Consider the following 25,197-nt stretch of genomic DNA (forward strand, 5'->3'; position numbering starts at 1 on the left):
CCGCACGGGTGGAGGGGTAGGTGAATATGTCCGCCTTAATTTTGAACGGAAAAATGGGAAAAATTCTAATGAAATTTTATAAATCAAAGCACGTGAGGGAATATCAAGCTATATTCTACATACAGATAATAGTTTGCACTTTGTTATAAAAGTATTATATATAATTTATTTCATGTTACAAGTGCTTTCTTAGCCTACACCCCTCGGGAGAGATCAATATCTTCGATATTAACGGGCGGTATATTTGAAAGTGACAAACGGACCAATGGGAAGCATCCTAGGATTAGTCTTCGTTTTCGGCTTTGTAAATCCAAAATGGCCGAATTTAGTTCACCAGGAACGCCGACTGGACGCCACGAAAAATCGCTGGGTTTACTCACCACAAAGTTCGTAAATCTCCTACAAGAAGCCAAGGATGGTGTCCTTGATCTTAAAATGGTCAGTTTCAATCTAGGGTTTGTGTGTTTGCAGTAAATCTGTTTTAAACATGTCGCGTTCTTGGGTGAATACCTAGAAATCGTTTTGTTTTGTTTTGTGTCGCGTATAGGCGGCCGATACCCTGGCTGTGCGGCAGAAAAGGCGGATTTACGATATCACGAATGTTTTAGAAGGCATCGGATTGATTGAGAAAAAATCGAAAAATAGCATTCAATGGAAGTGAGTTGAAAATAATATAAGTTAATTACAGTAATTTTTTTATATTATTTTATATAAACGAAAAATGTTGAAATTTTTGTGTCCTGCGCGGTTACAGAACCGATAGGTTACTCTTTTCGAGATTGCATTTTTTTCATTCTTTGTGTTCTGAAATAAAATGGGTTGGGTTAATTTCGTTTCTCATAAAGTTCTTGGAATACAAAATACCTGTATACATGTGAACAGTTGACCAACTGATTAGTTTGGCAGAGTTGCTTTGTAATATTATAAAGTGGGGAAATGAAGCACTTGTGGACTTAAATGTCACTTCTTTGCAAAGCAAATAATCGCAGAGAAATATAATTGAGATAACAAAACAACCTTTGAACTGTGCACTTTTGCTACAGAGGTGCTGGCCCAGGTTGTAACACCCGAGAGATTTCGGACAGGCTAGTTGTTTTAAAACGTGAGCTGGAGGTGCTTGACGAGAAGGAGAGAGTTCTTGATGAACACAAATCTTGGATACAGCAAAGTTTAAAGATCGTTTCAGAAGATTTCGACAATGAGAAATTAGCGTTTGTTACGTACGAGGATCTCTGTCATTGTTTCCGTGATGATACGCTTCTGGCAATTCAGGCCCCAGCTGGCACAGAGCTGGAAGTTCCAATACCAGAGAAGGTAAGTTCTGAAGTTATGTTTGTAAAGAAGACACCATCACACAAATAAAATCACATGAACAGGTCACCAACCAACTATATTCAAAGTGGTCATGATATATACCACTTTCTAAGTGAACTGCAAGGTGAGAGGTGTCCCCTTCCCTCTTTCCTTCCTAAGTTAATGAATGCACCAGCTTTAACATATTCACATTTCCTGATATAAAAATATTTTTGCCACTTGATTTTCATCCCACCCCTACTCATATATCAGGCCTCAACCTATTGCCAATATAAAATAAGACATTGAGACATTTCTTTTAGCCAGAAGGACCTACCCTTTTTGACTTACAGTTTCCAGTGCCTAATCTATCAGAATATTTTTTGCATACCTTAAACATTTTTATTAGCACTGTGTAAGCTAGGAGGCGTTGAATCTACAATTTTTAGAACAATGTACCACAGATGGAACGCTAACATGGACAACAACAAATCTTTTGTACTATCACCTCTGTTTTCTTACTGATGTTAGAGAAGTTAATCTCTTGAGCATGGTGGTTTTGCATGCACTTCTGGATGATGGCATAGTGCTTCTGTTCAGCAAACTTATTAGGAATGTCTAACCAACATCAATACATTTGTGCTCAGTGACTTTTGTTTCAAAACCAACAGAAACTAGGAATTGACAGAAGATATCAAATCCACTTAAAAAGTCATACTGGTGAAATCAACGTCCTTCTCGTGAACCGAGATCCCACGAATAACAGGCCCGTGGTCACTCCCGTTCCCCCACCCATGTCCATGTCGACCACGCCCCACAACACCAAGGAAATACCCACGGCCTTCGCCACGGAAAAAGTCGTCACGGTGGCTGAGAAACCAGCCGAAGTCGAGAAGAACATCAAAAGACCGCTACCGATGGAAACAAGTACTACAGGTTTGTGAACATGAAAAAAACAGGCGAAACTCACGATCTTCAAATAAATTTCAATACTGAACTTTTGTCCATAAAGACGTATTCAGAGCAGAAACGTGTTTCTGTCTTTAGGCAGTTGTTATCGCTTATGTGAAGTTAAAGGATCATATTAAATTAGACATACAACGTGAATACATTCATTTCACCCAAATATCAGCTCGGAAACGTTTCCCAGTTTTGTAATTTTTATGTTCGATTGAATTACTTTAGAGAATGAACTAAAGCAAGTGGCAAATGAAATAATATTCTCCAATGATATCAAACAAGGTATAGCGTTAAATATTTGTTAAGCGAAGAAGGGTTTGATGTAAAATGGAGGACCCCGTTCAGAAATGGAAATAGAAGTAAAAAACATTAACTCTCGCTGCGAAATCATAGAAATGACTTTTTGCAACTCAGCATCCAGTGCTCTGTCATCATATGACTGACATAATACAGGAAGTATGAATATTTAAATAAATGTCGAATGTTTAAATAAACATTCATAAAGTGGTTGTTTAATAAAGCATTAAAATGAATAACGTAATTTTCACTAAAAATGCGCGTTTTGTATTGTTTTCTAGAAGAATCACTAGACGTAGCTATGATTGAAGATCTTGTGTCCGCAGAAGGTAAAATATTTTCACGACATATATCCGACTACATATTAGATTTGTGCCCTATTCGCAATTAAAAAATAATTGAAGTGTTTGTTGTTTCACATCAATCAAAGTAAGGACTGGTCTTCGTTTGACGAGTTTTAAAGCCGTTTCTTCAAGTACAGCCGGCTCAGTTTTTCAGCGGTTCACAGACGAAGAATATGAAGCTTTTCATTTTACCTACCTATCGATCTTAATGTTACATAAAACAGCCGCTGAGAATATGAGCCCGCATGACTGGGAGAATCTTCGCTAATTTAGACAATCATGTTTTCTTTTCCACAGTCTATGCCCCCCTCCTACAGCTTTCCCCACCGGCTGGGGACTCCGATTACACGTTCAACCTCGCGAGTTCCGAAGGCGTATGTGATCTCTTCGACATCCCTAACCTGGACAATATAACACAATTCCCAAGCGTGTCGGCGACATAGCAAACAGTCATGCATCCAGAGCCTGCAAACATCCATAGAGATCACTGACACTGTTGGCTCCTATCGTATGCATGTACTGTTGTATAGCGTTATAAAGCGAGCTCCGTGAGTGTAACTGGACCGTTCTCCTAGGTATTTATCTCGAAGGGCTCAAATGATATTGAATGGTATTGACCCAAGTTAAGCAAAATTTTGAAAGAATTTAATAAAAGTCTATATATTTGTCATGGCTTGAAAGAGCAATACAAAATTAGTAAATTCGCATGCAAAATGTGAAAATATGCTCTTTAAAGTGTTTGCAAATGAATGAATTTTCCTTGAATAATATTAACGCAAAATTGTAGCAAATATATTTCCTTTGTTTTCCACATCTTACAATATTTCGCGATCAAACTTTATTTGCGAGTTGAGATGCTCTTTCCAGCTATGTTAAAAAAACCTCCTTTTTTTCTTAAGATCCTTTTTCAAACTTTTGTTTAATGCCCGATGTTTTCATATCACGTTATGGACTCCAGTTACATATATAGGGCTCACTTAACTTGTGTTTTAACAAGCTGCAATAAGAAAAACAAAGGCGAAGAAAGCCTGTGTTGTTTAAGTATATTATGAAGTTTTTTATATTTTGTTTTCTTCGATGGTTTTATCCTGACGCTTTTTCCCGCGTGAATTGCGCCTGATTTTCGGGTGTAGATATGATATACTGTCATTCAAGGTGAGTGCAAGCGACGGAAGATATTCAAAGATAGTTTTCCTTGTGAAATATGCTCGGGAAACAGCGCAGGTTACGAACGAGCTTTTGGCGTCGGAGAACTGAAAATTTGAGCATGCGGTCCCTCTTTTTTCTGTGCATTTTGTATACACAACATGGCTTTTTGCATAAAGAACTTCATTGCAAATTGCAGCAAAACTTCTAAATGGCGGTTAAAGGAGAGATTTGAAGCATAAAACTAAAATGGCATAACGTTAGTGTGTCTGTCCATCAACTGAAGTGACATCACTGCATGTTGATATTTTTTCAAACCTATATGAAGCTTGACTTCGAATACCCCTCTTGAACTCAATAATATTACACGGGCAGTTCGTCCTAAACTGTATGGTATATGCGCACAACAGGTATACTTGACTGATAGCGATAAAAAGTCTGATTCTATACGGCTTTACGGAGCTTTCCTGCGGATAATGCTGGATATTTCTCCGAGAAAAAGCGCTGGTAAAATAGATATCAATAACTCTCTTCAGCGTACAAAAACCTTAAATATTGAGGAAAACCTATTGCTATATGGTAGTTGATCATTGGAAGAGTTCGTTGGATGAAAATATTTTTGTTACCAATGCAGTACTTTCATATACTTTCATAATGAAGAAAGGTTGTTGGTTTTGTTCGTCAAAATATACATATTTGAATAAAGATTTATTGTTAATTTTAAACTTCAATTACCGTAGCCAATAATTGTGCAAGTCGGCACTCATCAAAATACGATTCAATTGGTCTGCTTTGGTTGGCAATTAACTGTCCACTCCAAAGTGTCAAAATACTTGCTTACTTTTGCTACAAAATACTTTTTAATTCCCTCCGTTTGTACTCCTATAAATTAGAACGGTTCGATTGAACACAAATTTTGGTTGGATGAATTTAAACGAATTTTTGACATGCATCAAAATATACGATTCAATTGGTCTGCTTTGGTTGGCAATTAACTTTCCAATCCAAAGTGTCACAATACTTGCTTATTTTTGCTTCAAAATACTTTTTAATTCCCTCCGTTTGTACTCCTATAAATTAGAACGGTTCGAACACAAATTTTGGTTGGCGAAAAAGGTGCCATTTGCGAAAAAGCGAAAAAGGTGCCATTTGCTGGCGAGTTTTGACGTTAAAAGATCTGGTTAGTATGGCAGAAATAGGTTTATTTTGAATTTCTACTTATGGGAACAGGAGTGGAAACATCTGCCGAAAGGCAAAACAAAGGTTCTTCAAGGTAAGCGTGTTAAACGAATCGACATCTACGAATTCATTTCTTTCGTTTAGCGATAATAGAAATTAGGCAAAGCTAACTTTAGCAAAGAGGCAAAGATTATTTATGATGTCGGCAGAGTCGGATCTTTAGAATACTGCAATCTTTCAGTACTGCTGTTTTAAAAAAGGTATTTTCGTGTTTAGAGTTTATGGGAATACTTTGAGACAAGCTGATATACGATAAGACAAATCATTAGTGACCCGTGGCTAAAGTTAGGGTCTCAGTATTCGCATGAGTTGGTATTCATATGAATTTGTTAAAGAGAAGCTTCTAAACAGGAAGCAATTTTCTTCCTCTCAAACGAGAACTGTGAACGTATATCAGTTTGACGTCATAGTCATCCATATGAACCCAAGTCCCACGCTTACAATGTGACGAACGTGTCCCGATTTTTTCGATCGACTGGCTAAAGTAACGGCGGGCAAGCTAGTTCATCGTGTTGATTCAGTCAGAAAGGACATTAGCCCCGTTCACGCTATACTCAATTTATTGGCACGGCATGGCTAAAATGGGTAGCCGTACTCAATTTTATTAGTGCTCAGGCTACCAAAGCAAAGGCCGAGCACGGATGAAATGGGCACAGTACCCGTTTTAGCCGTACCTTGCAGGGTAAACGGGGCTAGTGACTGGCTAAAACAATGACGTATTTCATGCGCAATTCGATATTCGCGGGACATTAACTTAAAAGGCTCCGACTGGAGTGTGGATGCTTCATGTTCATGGCTCTTCACTTACTCTGACCTATAACAAGCATCTTTGAAGGGAGCATAGCTCGAAAACTTTGACTTGATTTTTTTCTCGACCTCTCAGAAAGTGTGAATTTAAAGTACTTGAGAGAATGTGGTAGTGTGCCTCCTGAATCATTTGTCTCTACCAGTCATTGTTCCTCTGCTACCTCACCATCCAGTTGAAACGAAGTTCAACTGTTTAGAGGACGTTTTATTTATACAAACAACAAGCCCTTGTTATGCCAAACTTACAAGTGCAACAAACCGTGATAAAATCAAACAGGGAACATCTGGTGCTATATATAGTATTGGACTGTGTAGTTTATATGCCTTTCACAATGGCGATGATTTTTCCAGACTATATGCTTACATCGTAACTATTGACTTTTACACTCAAACCTTATGCAATATTTACATAAAGCTATTATCTTCCGCACGAAAATACACAAACACGTCTGGTAGAAAAATAGCCAACTCCTCCGCGTGAGTTGTTGCTATAGTGACTATAAAATCTCTTCGTTGCTAAGGCCCGTGTTCAAATATGGACGTCCGATTCTGTAAATTTATCTCCTAAACTTTCACGGAACACTCGCTGCGTTTTGGGCCGTTATCAGAGTATTTTCTGGTAGTTTAGCCAACCAAGCCATGGCTGAATCGTGAGTTGAACTCTAGCAGTCCCTTGCAGTTCTTTGATGGTGTTTTTAAAGGCTAAAACTTTGTTTATATTCGTTTAGAGTCAAAGTAGCCGTACGCGTTCGTCCCTTTAATCAAAGGTAAATTTCAATAGCGCATTACTGTCTTCTCTTTGTACACTTAGCTCTGAACTTTTGCCGTTTTTTTACACAGGGAGAAGGACCGCAATTCAAAATGCTGCATCGATATGCCGAACAAAACTATGACTCGTATCATCGACCCCGAGAACCCCGGTAGGATACGCATATGAAATATTTAAGAGAACTACTGGTGCCCTTTAAAACATGGAATATCCTTAATTTGTAACAAATGGATTGGAATTTTCGAATTTTTGTAGCAATTCCCTTTAAATTCTTCGCCCGATAAATATTTCTACATTTAATAAACTTTTCCCATTTCTTTTCAGACCAAACGCCGAAAGAAGTAAGATAATCTTCAACAATCTACTTTTAAGAATAGTTACGCTATCTTTCATACTTTGCATATGGGACCATTTTCAATTGGAATTCTGCACGAAAATTCTAACGTCAATTAGAATAATTTTTTATGTTCTATTATTTTTATACTGAATTGAATCTAAATCTCTTTTCACATTTTAGTTTTCATTTGATTTTTCGTACTGGTAAGTTCAATTAATATATATTTGCCAAACGTTTGCAGTTGTTTGACTACATGTGTTTAGATACGATATTTGCATATCTTTATATAATGAATATATATTATTTTTCTCAAAGAGATATTGTGCTTCGATTAATATAAAACAGGTCGCACGATGGTTACGAAGTCAATGCAGAAGGCCTCTGCGTTCCAACGAGTCCAAAATATGCAGATCAAAGAAACGTATTTGATGATCTTGGACAAGGTGTTCTTAATAACGCTTTTAAAGGTACGAAATTGACCGGCAAATGTGTCTTTTAAGCCCATAAAACTCGTCTTATACACACAAGCTAGTTGCTCTGGCTGCTCAGGCAAATGCGATGTGAATTTGTACTTTTGCATGTTCCAGGCTATCGCTTAATTCGTTTTCAAAGCAATCAGAGTAATACTTTTTGTAATAGAAGCCCCTGCTTCTCAGATGATGATCCTATTCATTTCTAATCGGCTTCCTCCGTCACGATTAGGTTGATATAAATTTTGGTCGATATGATTGTTTTGGAAATAAATTGGCATTCAAATTTCGCAGCTTGCAGTTGAATGTGAACCACTGTAGTTCGTTGTTTGATTAATTGCAATAAACGTTAAATTTTGTAAGACTTTCGTCATTAAACGGTTTTAAATGGCTGCTTTTAAGATGCTTATTGTAACGTATCAACTGGCAAAATTCTTTAACAGGCAATTAAAACCGTTCTGTATTAAAAGAAGTGAAATACGAATGCAGGATATATTAATTTGATGTATGTTGACAGGTGTTTTCTGAATATTGTGTTAACCCTTCGTTGATTTTCCCAATTCATCATGGCATAGATATATATTAATGGTTGATAGGTCTCATAGCAACATACCTGCAGGTTTGGTAACAGTGTCAAATGCAAGACTGTGATAAAGTATATTTATTCCATGCAATTAATTAACCCAAAGCTGTCCTGATTTAGAATTACAATGTTGTCATAACAATTAATGTGCATGCCTATATAACAATGTCGTTTCTCTGTTCTGTTTAACCTGTCCATCCTACTTGAGTTGTCATTTCTCACAAAGCTTGCATTTCATTTTGTTGTTAAAAAACACACACTCCTAACATGCCTGCATTGTGCTTGTAGTTAATACATTTTTTTAAAGCTAATTTGTCTTGTATATATTGGCTTCAGTGCTGACAAAATAATTGTTAATTGATAGCATTAAGAAGATGCTAAGTCCAATGTGTACTTAGCAGCCAATTTAAAATTACTTGTTGTCAAGTCAGACTGGTGCATTGTCAATATTTGATGCGACTGTTGCTTAGCTGCAAATCCCAAAATTAGGCATATTTCTATAGATTTCCTTGTAATGCTTTGGGTTTATTTAGGCAATTTATGTTAGAGAACATCTTTCTGATATTGCCTGATTACTTTTATGCATTGAATTCATTGGCTGGTTATTCAAGTCACATTTCCCTCAGCTTCAATAAGAAGCCTTTTGAAGTACTAGATCTTGTAGCAAGAAATGTGAAGAGAAGCAAATAAAGGATTTGAGTTATCAAACACACAACATCAGAATTCTGTATCTTGTTTGTTTAATAACTCAAATCTTAATTGTGATTGTAAGATGATGTTATTTAGAGTTTTTTCATTCAATTTTGGTTTATACTTCTTTAATTGTCTGCTGTTAATGATTTTGTAATAAGGAGCACGTGGAATTTCCAATGCAGTAGGAATGAATTAATATTGAGTGCAGGGTTAAGTTTCCTTCGGTAGTAACAATGAATTTGAAAGGAAATCTGTAATTTGAAGATGTTATTATTACAACCAAGCTATTACAACCAAGCTATCTACCCTTTAAAAAAGTTTTTCTCATTTGTTTTTAAAAACCATTTTTCAAATCTTCCAGGATTTAATTGTTCATTATTTGCATATGGACAAACTGGTGCCGGGAAGTCCTACTCCATGGTTGGTTATGGGCCAAACAAGTAAGTCTGATTGACCAGTGCGGCCTCTCTCTAATTGATGTGCTTCTCTCTAATAGGATGCATCCTTTAAAATGCATGCATGCCTCTCTTCAAACGGCTATTCTTCTAGCATGGTTACAGTTCCCTAATGAACCCTTCTTTCTCCAAACCTATTTTCTCTCTAATGCAAAGCTACCCCTTTTAATAAGTCTAGTACCTCTCTCTTGTCAATCTATTTCTCTCCAAAGAGCACAACTTTCTCACTAAAAAGCTCATCCAACTCTAATAGGCCCACCCCTCTCCCCACCTCCCACTATGGAGACAGGCACACTTGAATCTCCCAACCCTCAAAAATACCTACTCCTTTATATTAACCTAATATCTTTCCAATCAACCTCTTTCCACCTCTTGAAAAATATGTCCCTTTCGAAAAACTCCACCCCTCTCTAATAACCATCCACTGACCAATCCACTTTTTTGTCTTTAGGGGCATTGTTCCAATTACTTGTGATGAATTGTTCAAAAGTATTGCTGAAAACAAAGATAAAGGCGATATCGTACGTCAAGAATCAATCATTGTCTCGTGTCTCATGATAAAGTCGTGTTTTTGACATCGCATTCAATTTCTTTAGCGTTACGAGGTGACTTTCAGTATGCTTGAAATCTACAACGAGCAAGTTCGAGATTTGTTAACGAAAGATAATCCTAAAGGAGGTTTACAAGTAAGATAATCTGATCCTCTAGATCCTCTAAATCTCCGATTATATGCCTGAATGTGGTTTAGATCAACTGACCTGAAAATAGATAATTAAGTTGCGCTAACGAATATTTGTCATTTTCATCTTGATGATAAAATGAGAATTCTCTGAAAGAACTTCGAAAAATTAGTACGATTGTCAAGTTTAGTTGCGAAATGTTTTGTTAGATGCAAAAAATATATGCCTTGGCTGATTGAAAGTGAGCGAAACTTGTATATACTTTTGTAAATTACGGGCGGACGTGTTTAGCTGGTCTGCTGAACACGTTAGCTGAAGTTGTACGTTAAACATTAGTAATACAAGATATCAAATCTACATTCCAACTTTACATGATTATAGTAGGCTCTACCTTTTTTTCATTTCCTTCTTGTTAGCTATAGTTAATGAAAAATTGTTGTTTGTGCACGTCTGTTCCATTCAAGTGTTTTCCCTTTCGAAGGTTCGACAAAACCCAAAATTGGGTTCATTCTTCGTGCAAGGTTTGAAAAAGGTCGCCGTTGGTAGCTACAAAGAGATTGAAAAGCGAACGGAAGAAGGTTAGATCTCCTCTCTCCTGTGACAGTTTGGATGACGCAATCAAAGTTACAATCTCACTGTAACGTTATTTATCTTTTCTCTCAAGGTACTTCAAATCGTACCGTCGCTGCGACTCAGATGAACGCAACGAGCTCACGTGCTCATACCGTCGTCACGGTAACCTTTGACCAGATCAGCAAAAATGATTCCGGACAGGAGACGAAGAAAAGCAGTACAATTAACCTGGTTGATTTGGCAGGTAAGACTGTCAACGATTCTCTCCTTTTCCCTCCTGGAAACCTTTTTAACTTTAGGATAAATTCGTTTTCCAACATTTGAAAGCATCTCAATTAAGGGTGGGCTTAAAGAGGTGTTCTTCTGCCTTAAAAAAGCTCAACTTTCTCAACTCTCTTCCTCGATTTCTCGTAGGAAGTGAACGTGCCGATAGCACCGGGGCCACTGGGGATCGTCTCAAGGAAGGCGCGAACATCAACAAAAGTTTATCAGCTCTTGGGAACGTTATCTCCGCACTTGCTGATCTCTCAATGGGAAAGAAGAAAGTCATGGTTCCCTATCGTGATTCTGTGCTTACAAAGTTGCTACAGAATGCACTGGGTGGCAACAGTAAGACGATTATGATCGCTGCTCTTTCGCCTGCTGATATCAACTACGATGAAACACTCGGAACTTTGAGGTTCGTGAAGTGTGATGGTCAGTTTAGTTGACTGTTGAAGTGATGTTTGTTGGTGCATGCTTTGATAATCTTTACTTGACCTCTAGGAAGAATACTTCAAAACTGATAAAACCATGCAGTATAAATAGAGTTTTATTAGTTTAGGTTTCTTCCTGTAATAACACTGGATCAATAAGAGATGATCCTTGCTGGACCTCTAGGAAGAACAGTTTAGAACTGATAGAGCTATCCAGTATAAATAAAGTGAGCTTAGTTTAGGTTTCCTCCTGTAGTAAGTTAGTAACACTGGATCAATAAGAGATGATCCTTATGATGTTTCTCCTCTAGATATGCAGATCGTGCGAAAAAGATCAAAAACAAAGCCGTGGTGAATGAGAACCCAATGGACAAATTGATTCGAGAGCTCAGAGAAGAAAATGATAAATTGAAGAAATTTTTGGAAGGTGGAGGCGTTGTGCAAGATGTTGGGGGTGGTGGTCTGAGTGCTGAAGGTTTGTATGTCTGGCAAATTGTTATATAACATGATAAACGATTCACTGACCGCACGCGATAGTTGGGAATAGAATTATTCAACAATTGAGTATGATTAAAATTAACAGAAAAAGAGAAGATGAGGAAGGAAATGGAAGCCGAGATTCGAGCACAGTTGGCTCTGAATCAGGAAGCGATGCAGAGTTGGGATGAAAAGGTGAGCTACGTTTATCGTAAACCACAAGATCACAAGAATTCGCTTTCGTCTCGCGATTCAGCGTCTTGTAAGCGAAGAATCTCGTATCCAGGGTCGTCTAACAAACATACAAATGTTTTCGTTTAGTTGGAGAATTCTCGAAGCGAAGAGGTCGGAGACTCGTCGCAGGCGAAAGTTGCGGATGTTCCACATCTTGTTAACTTGAACGAAGATCCGATGTTGTCTGGAGTGGTCAGACATTTCCTTGAAGGAGGTTTGTAAGCAGTCCTCTGACAAAGTGTGATTTGGGAGAGAAAAATCTCTATTCCCTGTTATACACAAGTTCACCTCCATTAACAAGAGGCGATGTTGGACTGTAAGAGAGAAGCGTTATTCAAGGATTTTAGAAATATTTCCGGAATATGACCGAAGGAAAGGCAATTAACTCGAGGAAATAGCTTGAATTTGTTTCTTATTTTGTACAGAGGAAATCACAATTGGTAGAAAGGATGCTGAGACTGCTCCAACAATAACCCTTAGTGGTTTAAGGTATGTTCAGACATGCGTCGTAAATCATCGACTCCTCGTCGTCACCGGCCCAAGTTCGTTCACAACCTCGTACCCAGTGTCTTTTCTCTGGCCCCCAGATTAAGCACAGAGGTTGGTTCGTTCACGCCTATCCCCCAATACCAGATAACTGATTTTGCTTGCAAACGAGTCTCGATCAAACAACTTGTATTTTTTACTTGCTTACATGTAATTCTCGCTGATGAACCACACTATATACACAGAAACTCCAATATCCATGTTTGTTAGGAGTTATTACCTGCCTTTAAGTAGGCTTGTCTGTCATGTTTATCTGCACGATTTTCCTCCCTCGGTATTTCATGATGGTTTTCAACTCTGTGTTCCGTACTTCAGCATTCAAAAGCAGCATGCAGTTATCACGGTGAAGAATGGCGAGATTACAATCAAACCAGCGGTACAAGGCGCCAAGACCAAAGTTAACGGAGTTCCTTTGCCTGGAGAACGCGTTTTAAAGCATCTCGACAGGGTTTTATTTGGTAAGTGTAAAGGTCGGGTCTTTGGTAAACCAACTCCACTCAGTGATCTCTAATAGAACTGGAATGATAACGGTTGATGCATAGACGCAAATTTTCCTGTCAGCGAAACAATTGAAGAAAGTCCGCTTGTCAGCGTGTCAACTTGTGTATGTCCTTAAATAATGATTATCCACCTATTTATCTGATGAATGAACTGATTTAAGGTTCTAATCATCTCTACTATCTGGTTAATCCGAAGAACTCAGAGAAGAGCGAAGGTTCGCCGAATGAAGTGGACTGGAGCTACGCGCAGAAAGAAATGGCGGAAGCAACTGGTTTCCAAACTGGATTTGGAAGCGGACTATCGAAAGGTATTTTGGTGATGAAAAAGTAGTGAAGGTCGAATATGTCCCAATCTAAACTGCTTTTTAATTTCCATCACATAGAGCAACAGCTAGCCCAAGAGCAAGTCTTGGAATTATTGCCGCTGGTTGGTGAAGCAAACGCGATTAGTGAGGAACTGGACAAACACAAGTATGGTGGAAGCACTGTCCAGTTTGAAATTTCTCTTTGAGGTCTTTATACAAAGTTCGTTCTCATTGAACCTTTTTAATTAACCTCTGCTCGTTATCTTCTTATAGAAACTTTGAGCTCGTGCTAATATCTGGAGCTGCCCAGGGGAATCTAAGTGGAAGTACGAAGTAAGTATGTTAGTCAATGAGCTCGGTTGGTGAGAGATCACTGACTTCGAAATATTAGTATAACTGGACAGCTGTTATGAAAACTAATGTAAATCCGCAATATTGGACGAAAGACGAAGTAGCAAATTTTGAATGGAGTCAGAGTTCAATCATGGCTGAAATATTTTTTCTTTTCATGAAAAGTGGCACCCTTATGGAAATTTCGATTTTTCTGTTCCAATTCAAGTTCGAATGGCTGTTTGCATAAATGCTAAAAGTTCGCTTCTTACAGGGTGATGGTAAAAATGACCGATCTTTTGAATGGAAATTCATGGTTGTGGGACCGGGGGAAGTTTATGAACCGTCGTTATCTCATGCAGGTAAGTAATGTATCGTGTGGCTTTTTTGCAGTTTATGGGTGGTACTCGATTTTTTTATTTCATTGATTAAATTTCACGTATTGAATTGTATGCTAGGAATTATATCAACGATTCTTGGACGGTGATACGACCGTGAAAGAGATCTCTCACGAAGTGGATCCATTCTGGGAACCTCCTGAGGATCTGCTTGTTGGAACTGCCAACGTTTTCTTACAAAGTCTGGCATACGCTTTAGATTTCGATGATAAACTCAGTGTTACCGATTACAAGGTACAGTAATCTTTAGTCTCTGGGGCCCGAGTGAATCTGGGATCACGGGAGGTGATCTATATATTGATTTCTTGACATTTAGGGCTCTGAGCAAGCGTCTCTTTACGTGAACGTCACACCTTGCACTCAAAGTGGCAAATCTTTGGATGAAGACTATTTCGTTGATGATACGAAGGAACTAGTTGGCAAACCGTATCATTACAAGGTTAGCTAACAACGCTTATGGTCAAATTCAGATTCATTCCAAATCTTCTCTTTTTCAGGTAGTTCAAACGTAAACCACAACAGCTTAGTGTAGAATACTACCTACACTGGACCACCACGTTTGAGATATCTTTCTCAGATAGTTCAGACACAAACCACGACAGATTATTGCAGAATACTACCTACACTAGTCCACCACGTTTGAGATATCTTTCTCAGGTAGTTCAGACACAAACCACGACAGCTTATTGTAGAATACTACCTACACTAGACCACCACGTTTGAGATATCTTTTTCACGTAGTTCAGACACAAACCACGACAACTTATTGTAGAATACTACCTACACTAGACCACCACGTTTGAGATAACCTTTTTCAGATAGTTCAGACACAAACCACGACAGCTTATTGTAGAATACTACCTACACTGGACCACCACGTTTGAGATATCTTTCTCAGATAGTTCAGACAGAAACCACGACAACTTATTGTAGAATACCACCTGCACCAGACTACCACGTTTGAGATATCTTTCTCAGGTATTTCAGACACAACGACTTGTGAACAATTGTAACTAAAATTGTAACTACTTTATCCAGGTAACAATTCGTACAGCGGAAGTGCACAACTCGCGTTTCTCAAGAGGACTTTACGTTCAATACAAAACCTACGATCAGGCAGACGAATACACGAAATCTCCTGTGATAAAAGACTGCTTATCTCCCGAGTTCAATCATTCAACGATATTCTCGTTTCCCGCCATAAGAGACGAACATCTCGAGTGGTTTGATAATGGCTGCATCACGCTCATGTTGTATGCGATACAAGAAGAGTCCTCTGCTGACGCAAGGCTATCAAAAATGACAACAAAGGTATGGCGTTGGAAAATGCTAGCGTTGGGATATAAGTAACCGCAGAGGGGGCATCTACAGTGAAATTAGATCAAATAGAAATAACAGCAGAGGGGGCATCTAGGGTGAAATTAGAGAACGTGAAATGTATGAATTGCTTTTTCTGCTGAAATACTGGATTCATTAAGAGTTTCTCTTTCTTGCTTTTCGTAGGAATTACGACAAATGGACCAATATAAACGAACAGACGGTAATCCGTCCCTAAGAAGAAGCGTCTCGACTAAGGTCGAAGGAAGCAATGAAATTGCTCAGCTTAAATCTGAAATAATTTTACTCAAACGACAGAACGAACGGCTGCTGAAGAAAGAGAAGCGACTACAGGTGGGTAATATTTTGATGGTGAAAGTCTGACAAGAACATGCATGTAAAAGTTAGTTTAGTTTAGGTTTCCTCCTGTAGTAACACTGGATCAATAAGAGATGATCCTTTCTGGACCTCTAGGAAGAACAGTTTAGAACTGATAAAGCTATCCAGTATAAATAAAGTTAGTTTAGAACTGATAGAGCTGAATAAAGTTAGTTTAGTGAGAAGATTCCCTTCGCGGTAATAACACTGTATTTCCTCGTAGGCACTTTGTGAAGAATGGGCGAAGAAACCCGCAACCGAGCAGGATTTTGGCGCCTTTCATCGTCAGGTTTCTGCAGCGGCATATCACCAGAGCGGACGACTGAAATACCGAGTTCATATGTTGCAGGCGGTAAGTAAAGACGTGTTGGTGTTTGGGTAAAAAATAGATTAATCGTACTGGCAATACAGTCTTATACAGCATTGCCAAGTTGGTGGTAACAGATTGTAAGCATTCTGCTGCGGTAGACATAAGCATTCAAAATTTTAAACGAGGGAAAATATCATACCTAAAGTTAATTCCTCCGGGAATTGTAGTAAAATTGCGAACAGTTTTCTTTGCGACTTTCACGTCAGGTGCATTTCGAAAGAGTTTTTTTGCTGGCTTAAGGCTCATCTCCGGGAAAAGACATCTAAAACTTCTCCAATGTCTAATCTTCAATCATTTTTTCAGTTACTAAAAGCCCAGCCGACCATCGAAGCCAATGGCCAGGCTAAACTCGACGGACCAAAGAAAACTGCCGCGGGCAGTCGCGCGTGTGCTGTCATGTAATCCCGCGAGGAACACGCGTGGAAAGTACATAATCTCGCAAGGCATTTACTGACCAAAATGACTCCTGCAAACAGGCACGGCAAATTATTTTTTGCGATGTAGCATAACCATGTATTAATATATATACTATTTATACCAGCACATTTATAGGTCCATGAAGTGTAACCCAACACTCCAGCACTAATTCATAGATTGAATTCGATAATTTCATAATATGCTGAACAAATTAACCCTGCATATCTCTGGAACCCACTAAATATTATTAAGAGGCAGCTCAGTTATATATATAAATAACATACGGATTTTGATAGCATTTTTTGGGCAAACTGGTTTTTAGATTCATTGGAAGAGCAGTGACCAGTATTGGGGGTATATATTCTCTCTGCGTTCGCAAGCAAGCAAGATAAAACTCGCATGACGACGTGTACAATTTGAAATTACTTTAGTCTTTAGAACTTTAGCATTACGGAGGTCGAAAGGAACTCTATATATGATTAAATTTGAAATAACGGGACTATTTCACCTGCAAGCCTCGCGTATCAGAACTTGCTTTTGGTTTTGCAATGTGATGTTTTATGGTGTTGCAAGGATAAAAACACAAGTGTCGATGGCGGGATTTTCCTCCTATATATTTGAAGCTCTTCCTCAAACAATTCACTGCATGCTGCATATTTTCGCTTTTAAATTTGTTTATTAAAGACAGTCGTAGACTATGATACGACTATGTCTATATGATACTCAAAATCTCCATGTGCAGTCTACCTGTGGAAGCTATTAATGAATTTTACTGGGTATTTCACTGCTTGTTTTGTTCACTTCAACTGAACCAGAAAATCACGACAGACGTAATTGAAGATTTAAAGCAGAAATAGACTGACAGAAACAGCGAGAAGGTAAGGAAGTTGTACATTCAACGTATTAAAGCCGTGTTTACACGAAGGGGCTGACATTTACCTGACATTTACCCGTACCTGAGAAGTACCTAACCAAGTTTTACAGGGTGTGTTTACTCCAGTTACCCTAACGGGAGTTATATACATACACGCAACATAAAGTACTATGAGAAGAGTATTAAAATAAGCTTGCAGTTCTTTGTTTGTTTATTTCGTACAAACTACAAAGCCTCGTAAAAGAATACGACGTAGTGATTACTGGGATTAATGGCAAACAACGATTTCATGCAAAATTAAAAAATGTATGATATAACTTATCGGCAAGTTCCGAAATTCGCAATGTAGCTAATTATCAACTCTGAATTTCCCCCTAATTTTTTCAAAATCGCGCTAAAATTTCAAGACCGCTAAATGCTGACATCGAATTTACGTTTGTTGTCATGGAAATTAGCTTCCATCACACTTGGGTCAATGAAAATGTGTTTACACCGCCAGACTGACCTGAGACTTACCTAGGACTTACCTAATACCATGTTTTCAGGCCACCTCTAATGCTTGGCCTGAAATCAGTGTCTTAGGTCGGTCCTAGTGCGTTTACACTTCAGGACTAACTGCTTAAGTTAGGTCTTAGGTCAGGTATAGGTCTCTAGTGTAAACACTGCTTAACATACCTCTGCAACTGGTAGCAACAACATTAACAATGCCATTTGACAAGACAAATGGAATTCCAAGACCCCCGTTGACCCTTTCTCGCTATGGCTGGATAGTGAATTCTTAAAATTTTGTACTTCCTATTTCATTCTAACGGAGATAAAGTGGTTTACATCCGAGAACGCCTTTCGGTTTTTATCGCAACCTTTGTCTTGATTCACGTAAACTGACAATGTTTATTTCTGAAATATATTTTCCCATACACTCATATAGTAGGAGTCGATTCATATCCGCTACCAGATACTAACTCATGCACAACACGGCGCCGCTCATGTTGCAGTAACTGGTGTAACATACTTGCAGAAAAAGCTGATGTTCATTCAAGACCAGAAAACAAACCGCCTGTTTTTACCTTATATCATAGTACTACCGAAGTTAATATACCATTGTAAACTGTCAGAGACGATTATGATTCTCAAATCTCATGCATGACTTCATTAACTTAACACCTGCGGTGAAACAGGCAGAGTATCTACGTATTTTTTTGTTTAACCTTTAGTTTCGCTTTGTCAACTGTGTGAATTAATCAACTAAACCTTTGAATTATGTTCGGTTCAAATATCTTTCGTCGTTCTTTTCAGAACTTCGTTCCAATTAGACGAATGAGTTCGAGCAAGTTAAACTTCCCATGGTCATGGATCCTTCCAAAAGCGTCTGTGAACAACGGTGATGAAGAAACACAAATGTTAAACCAAAGCGCTATACTCCGTTCTCCCGGACGCTTGTATTCTTTAGATTACAAGGAAGTTCGTGACTGGCTGAAAGCATCGAAATACTTTCATCTTCTGGGGATACCCATTCACACGGATGCAGTTGAAATGAAAACTTCAGAGAAAACGTTCACAATACTTGTAAAAGTGGCGTTTAATGCTTTATTTCCTCAATTCCGAAATGATACGGACCCAGAGACGATGTTGTTGTATTATACTGGCAACGCTATTTCTACAAGAGAAGTAGATGAGATGAGATCAGAAAAATCAAACGCGTCCCCCAACCTTCTTTCTTTTGGCATTTCGAAAAAGATGCTTGAACCTGCAGCAATGTATATAGAGCCAAAGCGTCGCCTCGAAGGAGGTGAACTTGACTTGGGGGAATTTGGTTACTGCGACTTGGGCGGTATTCTTGAACCGTGGATCACAGCTTTGACAAGATCACCCACGCCAAAGAATAAGCATCTTATAGTAATAGTGGACAGTATTTGCTCGGGGAGGTTTGTTGAAGATTTACAAAAGTTGGCATCCGAAGAAGGTCCGTGGAATCAGAATGACTGTAGTGTGACTGTACAGTCCGCCTGTAGCAGGAATCAAGTGAATTTTGTCGGTCGTTTCACTCCTTGTCTTGTTTACTTTAACAAACCAGAAAACCGCATTAGTCTTCAAGTTCTCAAACGAAAATGGAATAGAAAAAATGAGAAAGTAAAAAACATGTATAGGAAACTTAACCTTCCGTCTCCACAACTAGCAACTACGATGCCATTGACTTCACAAAACACTAATTCCCCAACATTAGAGTTCCATCATATCCGTGACAGGCACGGGAAGCCACTGACCCTCTTCCGTGACGTCGGGTTCTTTAAATTCTGTTATCTGAATCATCTTGAGATAATTGGGACTAACGTGCCGGGGACGCCAATGTTGAAGCAGTTTATCCTCTTCATAGCAGAGATATTGGAAAGCAAGTGGGAAATATTGGTCGTTGGTGGACGGATGTTATCAGCATGGTATCGACTCGCAGTATTTATCATCGGGATTTTTCTAAGATTGTATAGGTCATTGGTGGAAATTATCGAAGATTTATCAAAATGGTTTTGATCGGAGCACGTTCTTTGACCTAATGTCTTAATGACGTTTTAATAAAGATGCAGTTGAAAGAATTAAGGTCTTGATTAGATTACTTGTATCTAGAAATAATGACTTTGAGCACTTTGAGCACTTTGAGATCCTGGGTTTTGGATCAGATATAATCATTATAATCACATTTTAACGTATAATTTAATTATAACATATTATGGTAATCCATGTCCGCAACCATGTTATTCGGTTGAAAACATTGTATTAGGTTTATGTAATTATGGGGTAGGGTTAATAAAAGGATGTTGAATTCACCCTTGATAAAAATAATAAAGACACGGAAACATGGAATACCGATCCAGTTTGTTTTCTTTAATTTATCTGATAGAGTGTACTCCCATGTTGATAAAGCTGGCTATAATTGCATCACTGATTGATAAAATGACAATGTTTATTTCTGAAATATATTTTCCAATCGATTCATACACAACACGACGCCGCTCAAGCATGTTGTAAATAGTATTTGCAGAAAAAGCTGATGTTTATTCAAGACCAGAAAACAAACCGCCTGTTTTTACCTTATATCATTATAAGTTACGTTTGGTAAGCCGCCAAACCTTAACATTCCAAACTGTAAAAGACGACTATTTTTCGCAAATCTCATGCATGCCTACATTCATCTTACACTTGCTGTGAAACAGGCAGGATATCTACGTGTCTCTTTGTTTAACTTCTAGTTTCGCTTTGTCAACTGTGTGAATTAAGCCAACTAAACCTATAGCCTAAGCGATAAGATATGAGAGACGACTATTTCGAAATAAAGGATGTTCAGATCAAATTTTTTTCGTCGTTCTTCATTTCCGAACTTCGCTCCAATTAGACGAATCAGTTCAAGCAAATTAAACTTCTAACGGATTCCTCGCGAAGCAACGGTGAACAACAGTGATGAAGAGACGGAAAAGTGAAACCAAAGCGCTATACGCAGTTCTCCTGGGCGCTTGTATTCTTTAGATTTGAAGGACGTTCATGACTGGCGGACACGCACATTGATACCTGGCATCTTGTGAAGACGCACATTTATTTATTAGACCACCTTATGTATTAAGATGTCTATAACTTAAACGTTTCCAGCAGCAGTTAGTAGGACGTTGTGACTATAGATTTGAAATTATCCGAGGATAATGTACTTTAAAACTACTCGTTAATAATGAGTTTCTTCGTAGAAGAAGAAATATAATGACATTATATAGTATCGTATCCCATCATTGGATTGTTGTTTGTATTCCTAAATCGGCAATTACCAAATATACCAACTTCTAAAACCCAATGAATTATACTCCAGATTAAGTTTTATTTACATTTATTGTAAAATTCATACGATTTTTCAACCCTACGTTTAGAGCGTCCCCTTGATGATTAGACAAACTCTATTTACATGGAAATTGATAGAGCAATTCTTAAAAAAATGAATTATTAATCAGTTCAAAATTGAATCGTCTATGAATTTTTAATCAATGCGAGATTTGTCCAGATTCACGTTAACTTAGCTTCGATTTTGCCAGTTTAGACATGAATGTTAACTTGTGAATTAGTTCACCAATGGCAATGGAAAAGGAATCGCTTCCATATATTGTAAATCGTATATAACACAGGCGCCCATGTTGCATAGAAACGTTGCGTGACACATCATTATGTATGCGATGCCCCATTCAAGACCAGAAAACAAACCACCTGTTTATATCAATTATAGCTGTAAGTTTGTTCGCTCGTTAAGCGTTAGGCTAAACTAAATATACCTGGACAGTGCATGTAAACTTAAGGAAACTACAATTTCAAGAACTTGTGTAACAATTACGACTATGTTTAAATTGGTAGATTTCCGTCTTCCTTTTGCAAATCTAATCAAAAACTACTCGAGGACACTTTGCCAAGTATCTTCTGTGAACAACGGCGGTGAAAAAAGAAAAAAAAATAAACCAAAGCGTCATACTTAGCTCTCCTGACACTTTCGATTGCCCGGATTTCAAGGCAGTTCGAAACTGGCTGACCTCATCGAAACGATAACATACGGATTTTGATAGCATTTTTTTGGGCAAACTGGTTTTTCGATTCATTGCAAGAGCAGTGACCAGTGTTGGGGGTATATATTCTCTCTGCTTTCGCAAGCAAGTAAGATAAAACTCGCATGACGACGTGTACAATTTGAAATTACTTTAGTGTTTAAAACTTTACATTACGGAGGTCGAAAGGAACTCTATATATGACTAAATTTGAAATAACGGGACTATTTCACCTGCAAGCCTCGCGTATCAGAACTTGCTTTTGGTTTTGCAATGTGATGTTGCAAGGACAAACACACAAGTGCATGTCGATGGCGGGATTTTCCTCCTATATATTTGAAGCTCTTCCTCAAACAATTCACTGCATGCTGCATATTTTCGCTTTTAAATTTGTTTATTAAAGACAGTCGTAGACTATGATACGACTATGTCTATATGATACTCAAAATCTCCATGTGCAGTCTACCTGTGGAAGCGATTAATGAATTTTACTGGGTATTTCACTGCTTGTTTTGTTCACTTCAACTGAACCAGAAAACCACGACAGACGTAATTGAAGATTTAAAGCAGAAATAGAACAGAAACAGCGAGAAGGTAAGGAAGTTGTGCATTCAACGTATTAACAAACCTCTGCAAAAGTAGCAACAACATTAACAATGCCATTTGACAAGTCAAGTCCAACAATGGAATTCCAAGGACCCCCGTTGACCCTTTCTCGCTATGGCTGGATAGTGAATTCTTAAAATTTTGTTCTTCATATTTCATTTTAACGGAGATAAAGTGGTTTACATCCGAGAACGCCTTTCGGTTTTTATCGCAACCTTTGTCTTGATTCACGTAAACTGACAATGTTTATTTCTGAAATATATAGTTTTCCAATACACTCATATAGTAGGAGTCGATTCATATCCGCTACCAGATACGTAACTCATGCACAACACGGCGCCGCTCATGTTGCAGTAACTGGTGTAACATACTTGCAGAAAAAGCTGACGTTTATACAAGACCAGAAAACAAACTGCCTGTTTTTACCTTATATCATAGTACTGCCAAAGTTAATACACCCGTTAACATTGTAAACTGTCAGAGACGATTACGATTCTCAAATCTCATGCATGACTTCATTATAACTTTACACCTGCGGTGAAACAGGCAGAGTATCTACGTATTTTTTTGTTTAACCTTTAGTTTCGCTTTGTCAACTGTGTGAATTAACCAACTAAACCTTTGAATTATGTTCGGATCAAATATCTTTCGTCGTTCTTTTCAGAACTTCGCTTCAATTAGACGAATGAGTTCGAGCAAGTTAAATTTGCCATGGTCATGGATCCTTCCAAAAGCGTCTGTGAACAACGGTGATGAAGAAACACAAATGTTAAACCAAAGCGCTATACTCCGTTCTCCCGGACGCTTGTATTCTTCAGATTACAAGGAAGTTCGTGACTGGCTGAAAGCATCGAAATACTTTCATCTTCTGGGGATACCCATTCACACGGATGCAGTTGAAATGAAAACTTCAGAGAAAACGTTCAAAATACTTGTAGAAGTGGCGTTTAATGCTTTATTTTCTCAATTCCGAAATGATACGGACCCAGAGACGATGTTGTTGTATTATACTGGCAATGCTATTTCTACAAGAGAAGCAGATGAGATGAGATCAGAAAAATCAACCTTCGCGTCCCCCAACCTTTTTTTTTTTGGCATTTCGAAAAAGATGCTTGAACCTGCAGCAATGTATATAGAGCCAAAGCGTCCCCTCGAAGGAGGTGAACTTGACTTGGGGGAATTTGGTTACTGCGACTTGGGCGGTATTCTTGAACCGTGGATCGCAGCTTTGACAAGATCGCCCACGCCAAAGAATAAGCATCTTATAGTAATAGTGGACAGTATTTGCTCGGGGAGGTTTGTTGAAGATTTACAAAAGTTGGCATCCAAAGAAGGTCCGTGGAATCAGAATGGTTGTGGTGTGACTGTACAGTCCGCCTGTGGAAGCGATGAAGTGAATTTTGCGAGGAATTTTGTTGGATATTTCACTCCTTGCTTTGTCCACTTCAACAAACCGGAAAACCGCGACACTCTTCAGGATTTGAAGCGAGAATGGAACAGTAAAAATGAGATAAAAAAGATTGTATGCAGATATGATCGTGATCTGCCGTCTCCCGAAGCAGCGACAACAATGCCATTGGACAAGTTAAGTTCAACCATAGATTGTCCAACAGTGGAGTTCCAAGACCTTCCCGGCCTGACGCTCTTTCAAGATGCTGGATTCTTTAAATTTTGCTTTGATCATTTTTGCAACTAAAATAGTAAGCTTTGTCTTGATTCTCGTAAACTGACAATGTTTATTTCTGAATTTTTTTTCTCATGCACTCGTATAGTAGGAGGCGATTCATATCCGTTTATTGTAACTCGATCGAGCACAACACGGCGCTGCTCATATTGCAGTAACTGTTGTAACATACTTGCAATAAAAGTATATGATATCATAGTACTGCCGAAGGCCCGAAGTCGATATACCCTTGACATTGTAAACTGTCAAAGACGACTAGAATTCTCAAATCTCTTGCATGACTACATTAATTTTACACTTGCGGTGAAACATGAATCGACTTGTGCTATGAGTCGATTGGAAAATATATTTCAGAAATAAAGATTGTCATTTTATCAATCAGCTGTGGATACTGGATGCAGGAATGCAGATAGGTATCGCCACCCGTAAACGTATAAATCAAAACCCTAACATCAAATGTGTAATGGTTGAACGTCATTTCGACATTTCATTACTCAATAAATAATATCTTTGTAATTATGTATTTATAAATCAGTGTATACAAGCAGCTTGGTACAAATGTGTTTTACATTCTCCTTATGTTATAATGCAGCTACAATAATTATATTGACATAACACTTATTAACATAACAGCATAGTCGTTCGTTCTTGTTGAATTGTGCATGTTCACTATTGGAGCGAAGTTCGGAAAAGAACGACGAAGGATATTTGATCCTAACATAATTCTATTTCGAAATATTCGTCTCTTATCTCGTGTCGTTTAGGATATTATGGCCATAGGTTTAGACTATAGCTTTGCTTTTTCAGTTCACACGGTTGGCAAAGCGAAACTAAAAGTTAAGCAAAAAAATACCG

At 38.2% G+C, this 25,197-nt stretch overlaps 3 protein-coding genes across 3 annotated transcripts; all 3 read left to right on the forward strand.

The window, feature by feature from the left end:
* The first annotated feature begins 294 nt into the window (after positions 1–294).
* LOC114516644 (transcription factor E2F4-like) lies at positions 295–3,955 on the forward strand. Its single transcript, XM_028536170.1, has 7 exons — positions 295–438; positions 548–657; positions 1,044–1,314; positions 1,965–2,229; positions 2,479–2,535; positions 2,832–2,879; positions 3,192–3,955. The coding sequence occupies exons 1-7, from the start codon at positions 316–318 to the stop codon at positions 3,335–3,337; spliced, it is 1,020 nt and encodes a 339-aa protein (XP_028391971.1). The 5' UTR covers positions 295–315; the 3' UTR covers positions 3,338–3,955.
* Positions 3,956–6,583: 2,628 nt separating this feature from the next.
* LOC114516706 (kinesin-like protein KIF28P) lies at positions 6,584–16,890 on the forward strand. Its single transcript, XM_028536257.1, has 27 exons — positions 6,584–6,736; positions 6,815–6,853; positions 6,927–7,006; positions 7,180–7,196; positions 7,373–7,395; positions 7,538–7,659; positions 9,300–9,378; positions 9,845–9,914; positions 9,990–10,079; positions 10,555–10,651; positions 10,738–10,890; positions 11,061–11,325; positions 11,653–11,816; positions 11,925–12,013; positions 12,140–12,266; positions 12,478–12,541; positions 12,914–13,056; positions 13,260–13,406; positions 13,482–13,569; positions 13,677–13,736; positions 14,008–14,095; positions 14,192–14,365; positions 14,448–14,570; positions 15,170–15,442; positions 15,635–15,802; positions 16,050–16,178; positions 16,500–16,890. Exons 1-27 carry the CDS (start codon positions 6,726–6,728, stop codon positions 16,596–16,598), a joined length of 2,982 nt encoding a protein of 993 aa, XP_028392058.1. The 5' UTR covers positions 6,584–6,725; the 3' UTR covers positions 16,599–16,890.
* Positions 16,891–23,764: 6,874 nt separating this feature from the next.
* Positions 23,765–24,354, forward strand: LOC114516607. Its single transcript, XM_028536134.1, has one exon. It carries the CDS (start codon positions 23,767–23,769, stop codon positions 24,352–24,354), a length of 588 nt encoding a protein of 195 aa, XP_028391935.1. The 5' UTR covers positions 23,765–23,766.
* The last annotated feature ends 843 nt before the right edge of the window (positions 24,355–25,197 follow it).

This window comes from Dendronephthya gigantea, unplaced genomic scaffold (genome assembly GCF_004324835.1).
Source record: "Dendronephthya gigantea isolate DGI-Jeju-01 unplaced genomic scaffold, DenGig_1.0 000006F, whole genome shotgun sequence".
Lineage (NCBI taxonomy): Eukaryota > Metazoa > Cnidaria > Anthozoa > Malacalcyonacea > Nephtheidae > Dendronephthya > Dendronephthya gigantea.

Coding starts and splice junctions, on each gene's coding strand:
- LOC114516607 (XM_028536134.1), top strand. CDS start 23,767: ATGCTTGAACCTGCAGCAATGTATATAGAGCCAAAGCGTCCCCTCGAA.
- LOC114516644 (XM_028536170.1), top strand. CDS start 316: ATGGCCGAATTTAGTTCACCAGGAACGCCGACTGGACGCCACGAAAAA. Junction 2,230..2,478: donor GATGGAAACAAGTACTACAG/GTTTGTGAACAT, acceptor GAATTACTTTAG/AGAATGAACTAAAGCAAGTG. Junction 2,536..2,831: donor CTCCAATGATATCAAACAAG/GTATAGCGTTAA, acceptor ATTGTTTTCTAG/AAGAATCACTAGACGTAGCT.
- LOC114516706 (XM_028536257.1), top strand. Junction 12,014..12,139: donor TGCAGAGTTGGGATGAAAAG/GTGAGCTACGTT, acceptor GTTTTCGTTTAG/TTGGAGAATTCTCGAAGCGA. Junction 12,267..12,477: donor CAGACATTTCCTTGAAGGAG/GTTTGTAAGCAG, acceptor TATTTTGTACAG/AGGAAATCACAATTGGTAGA.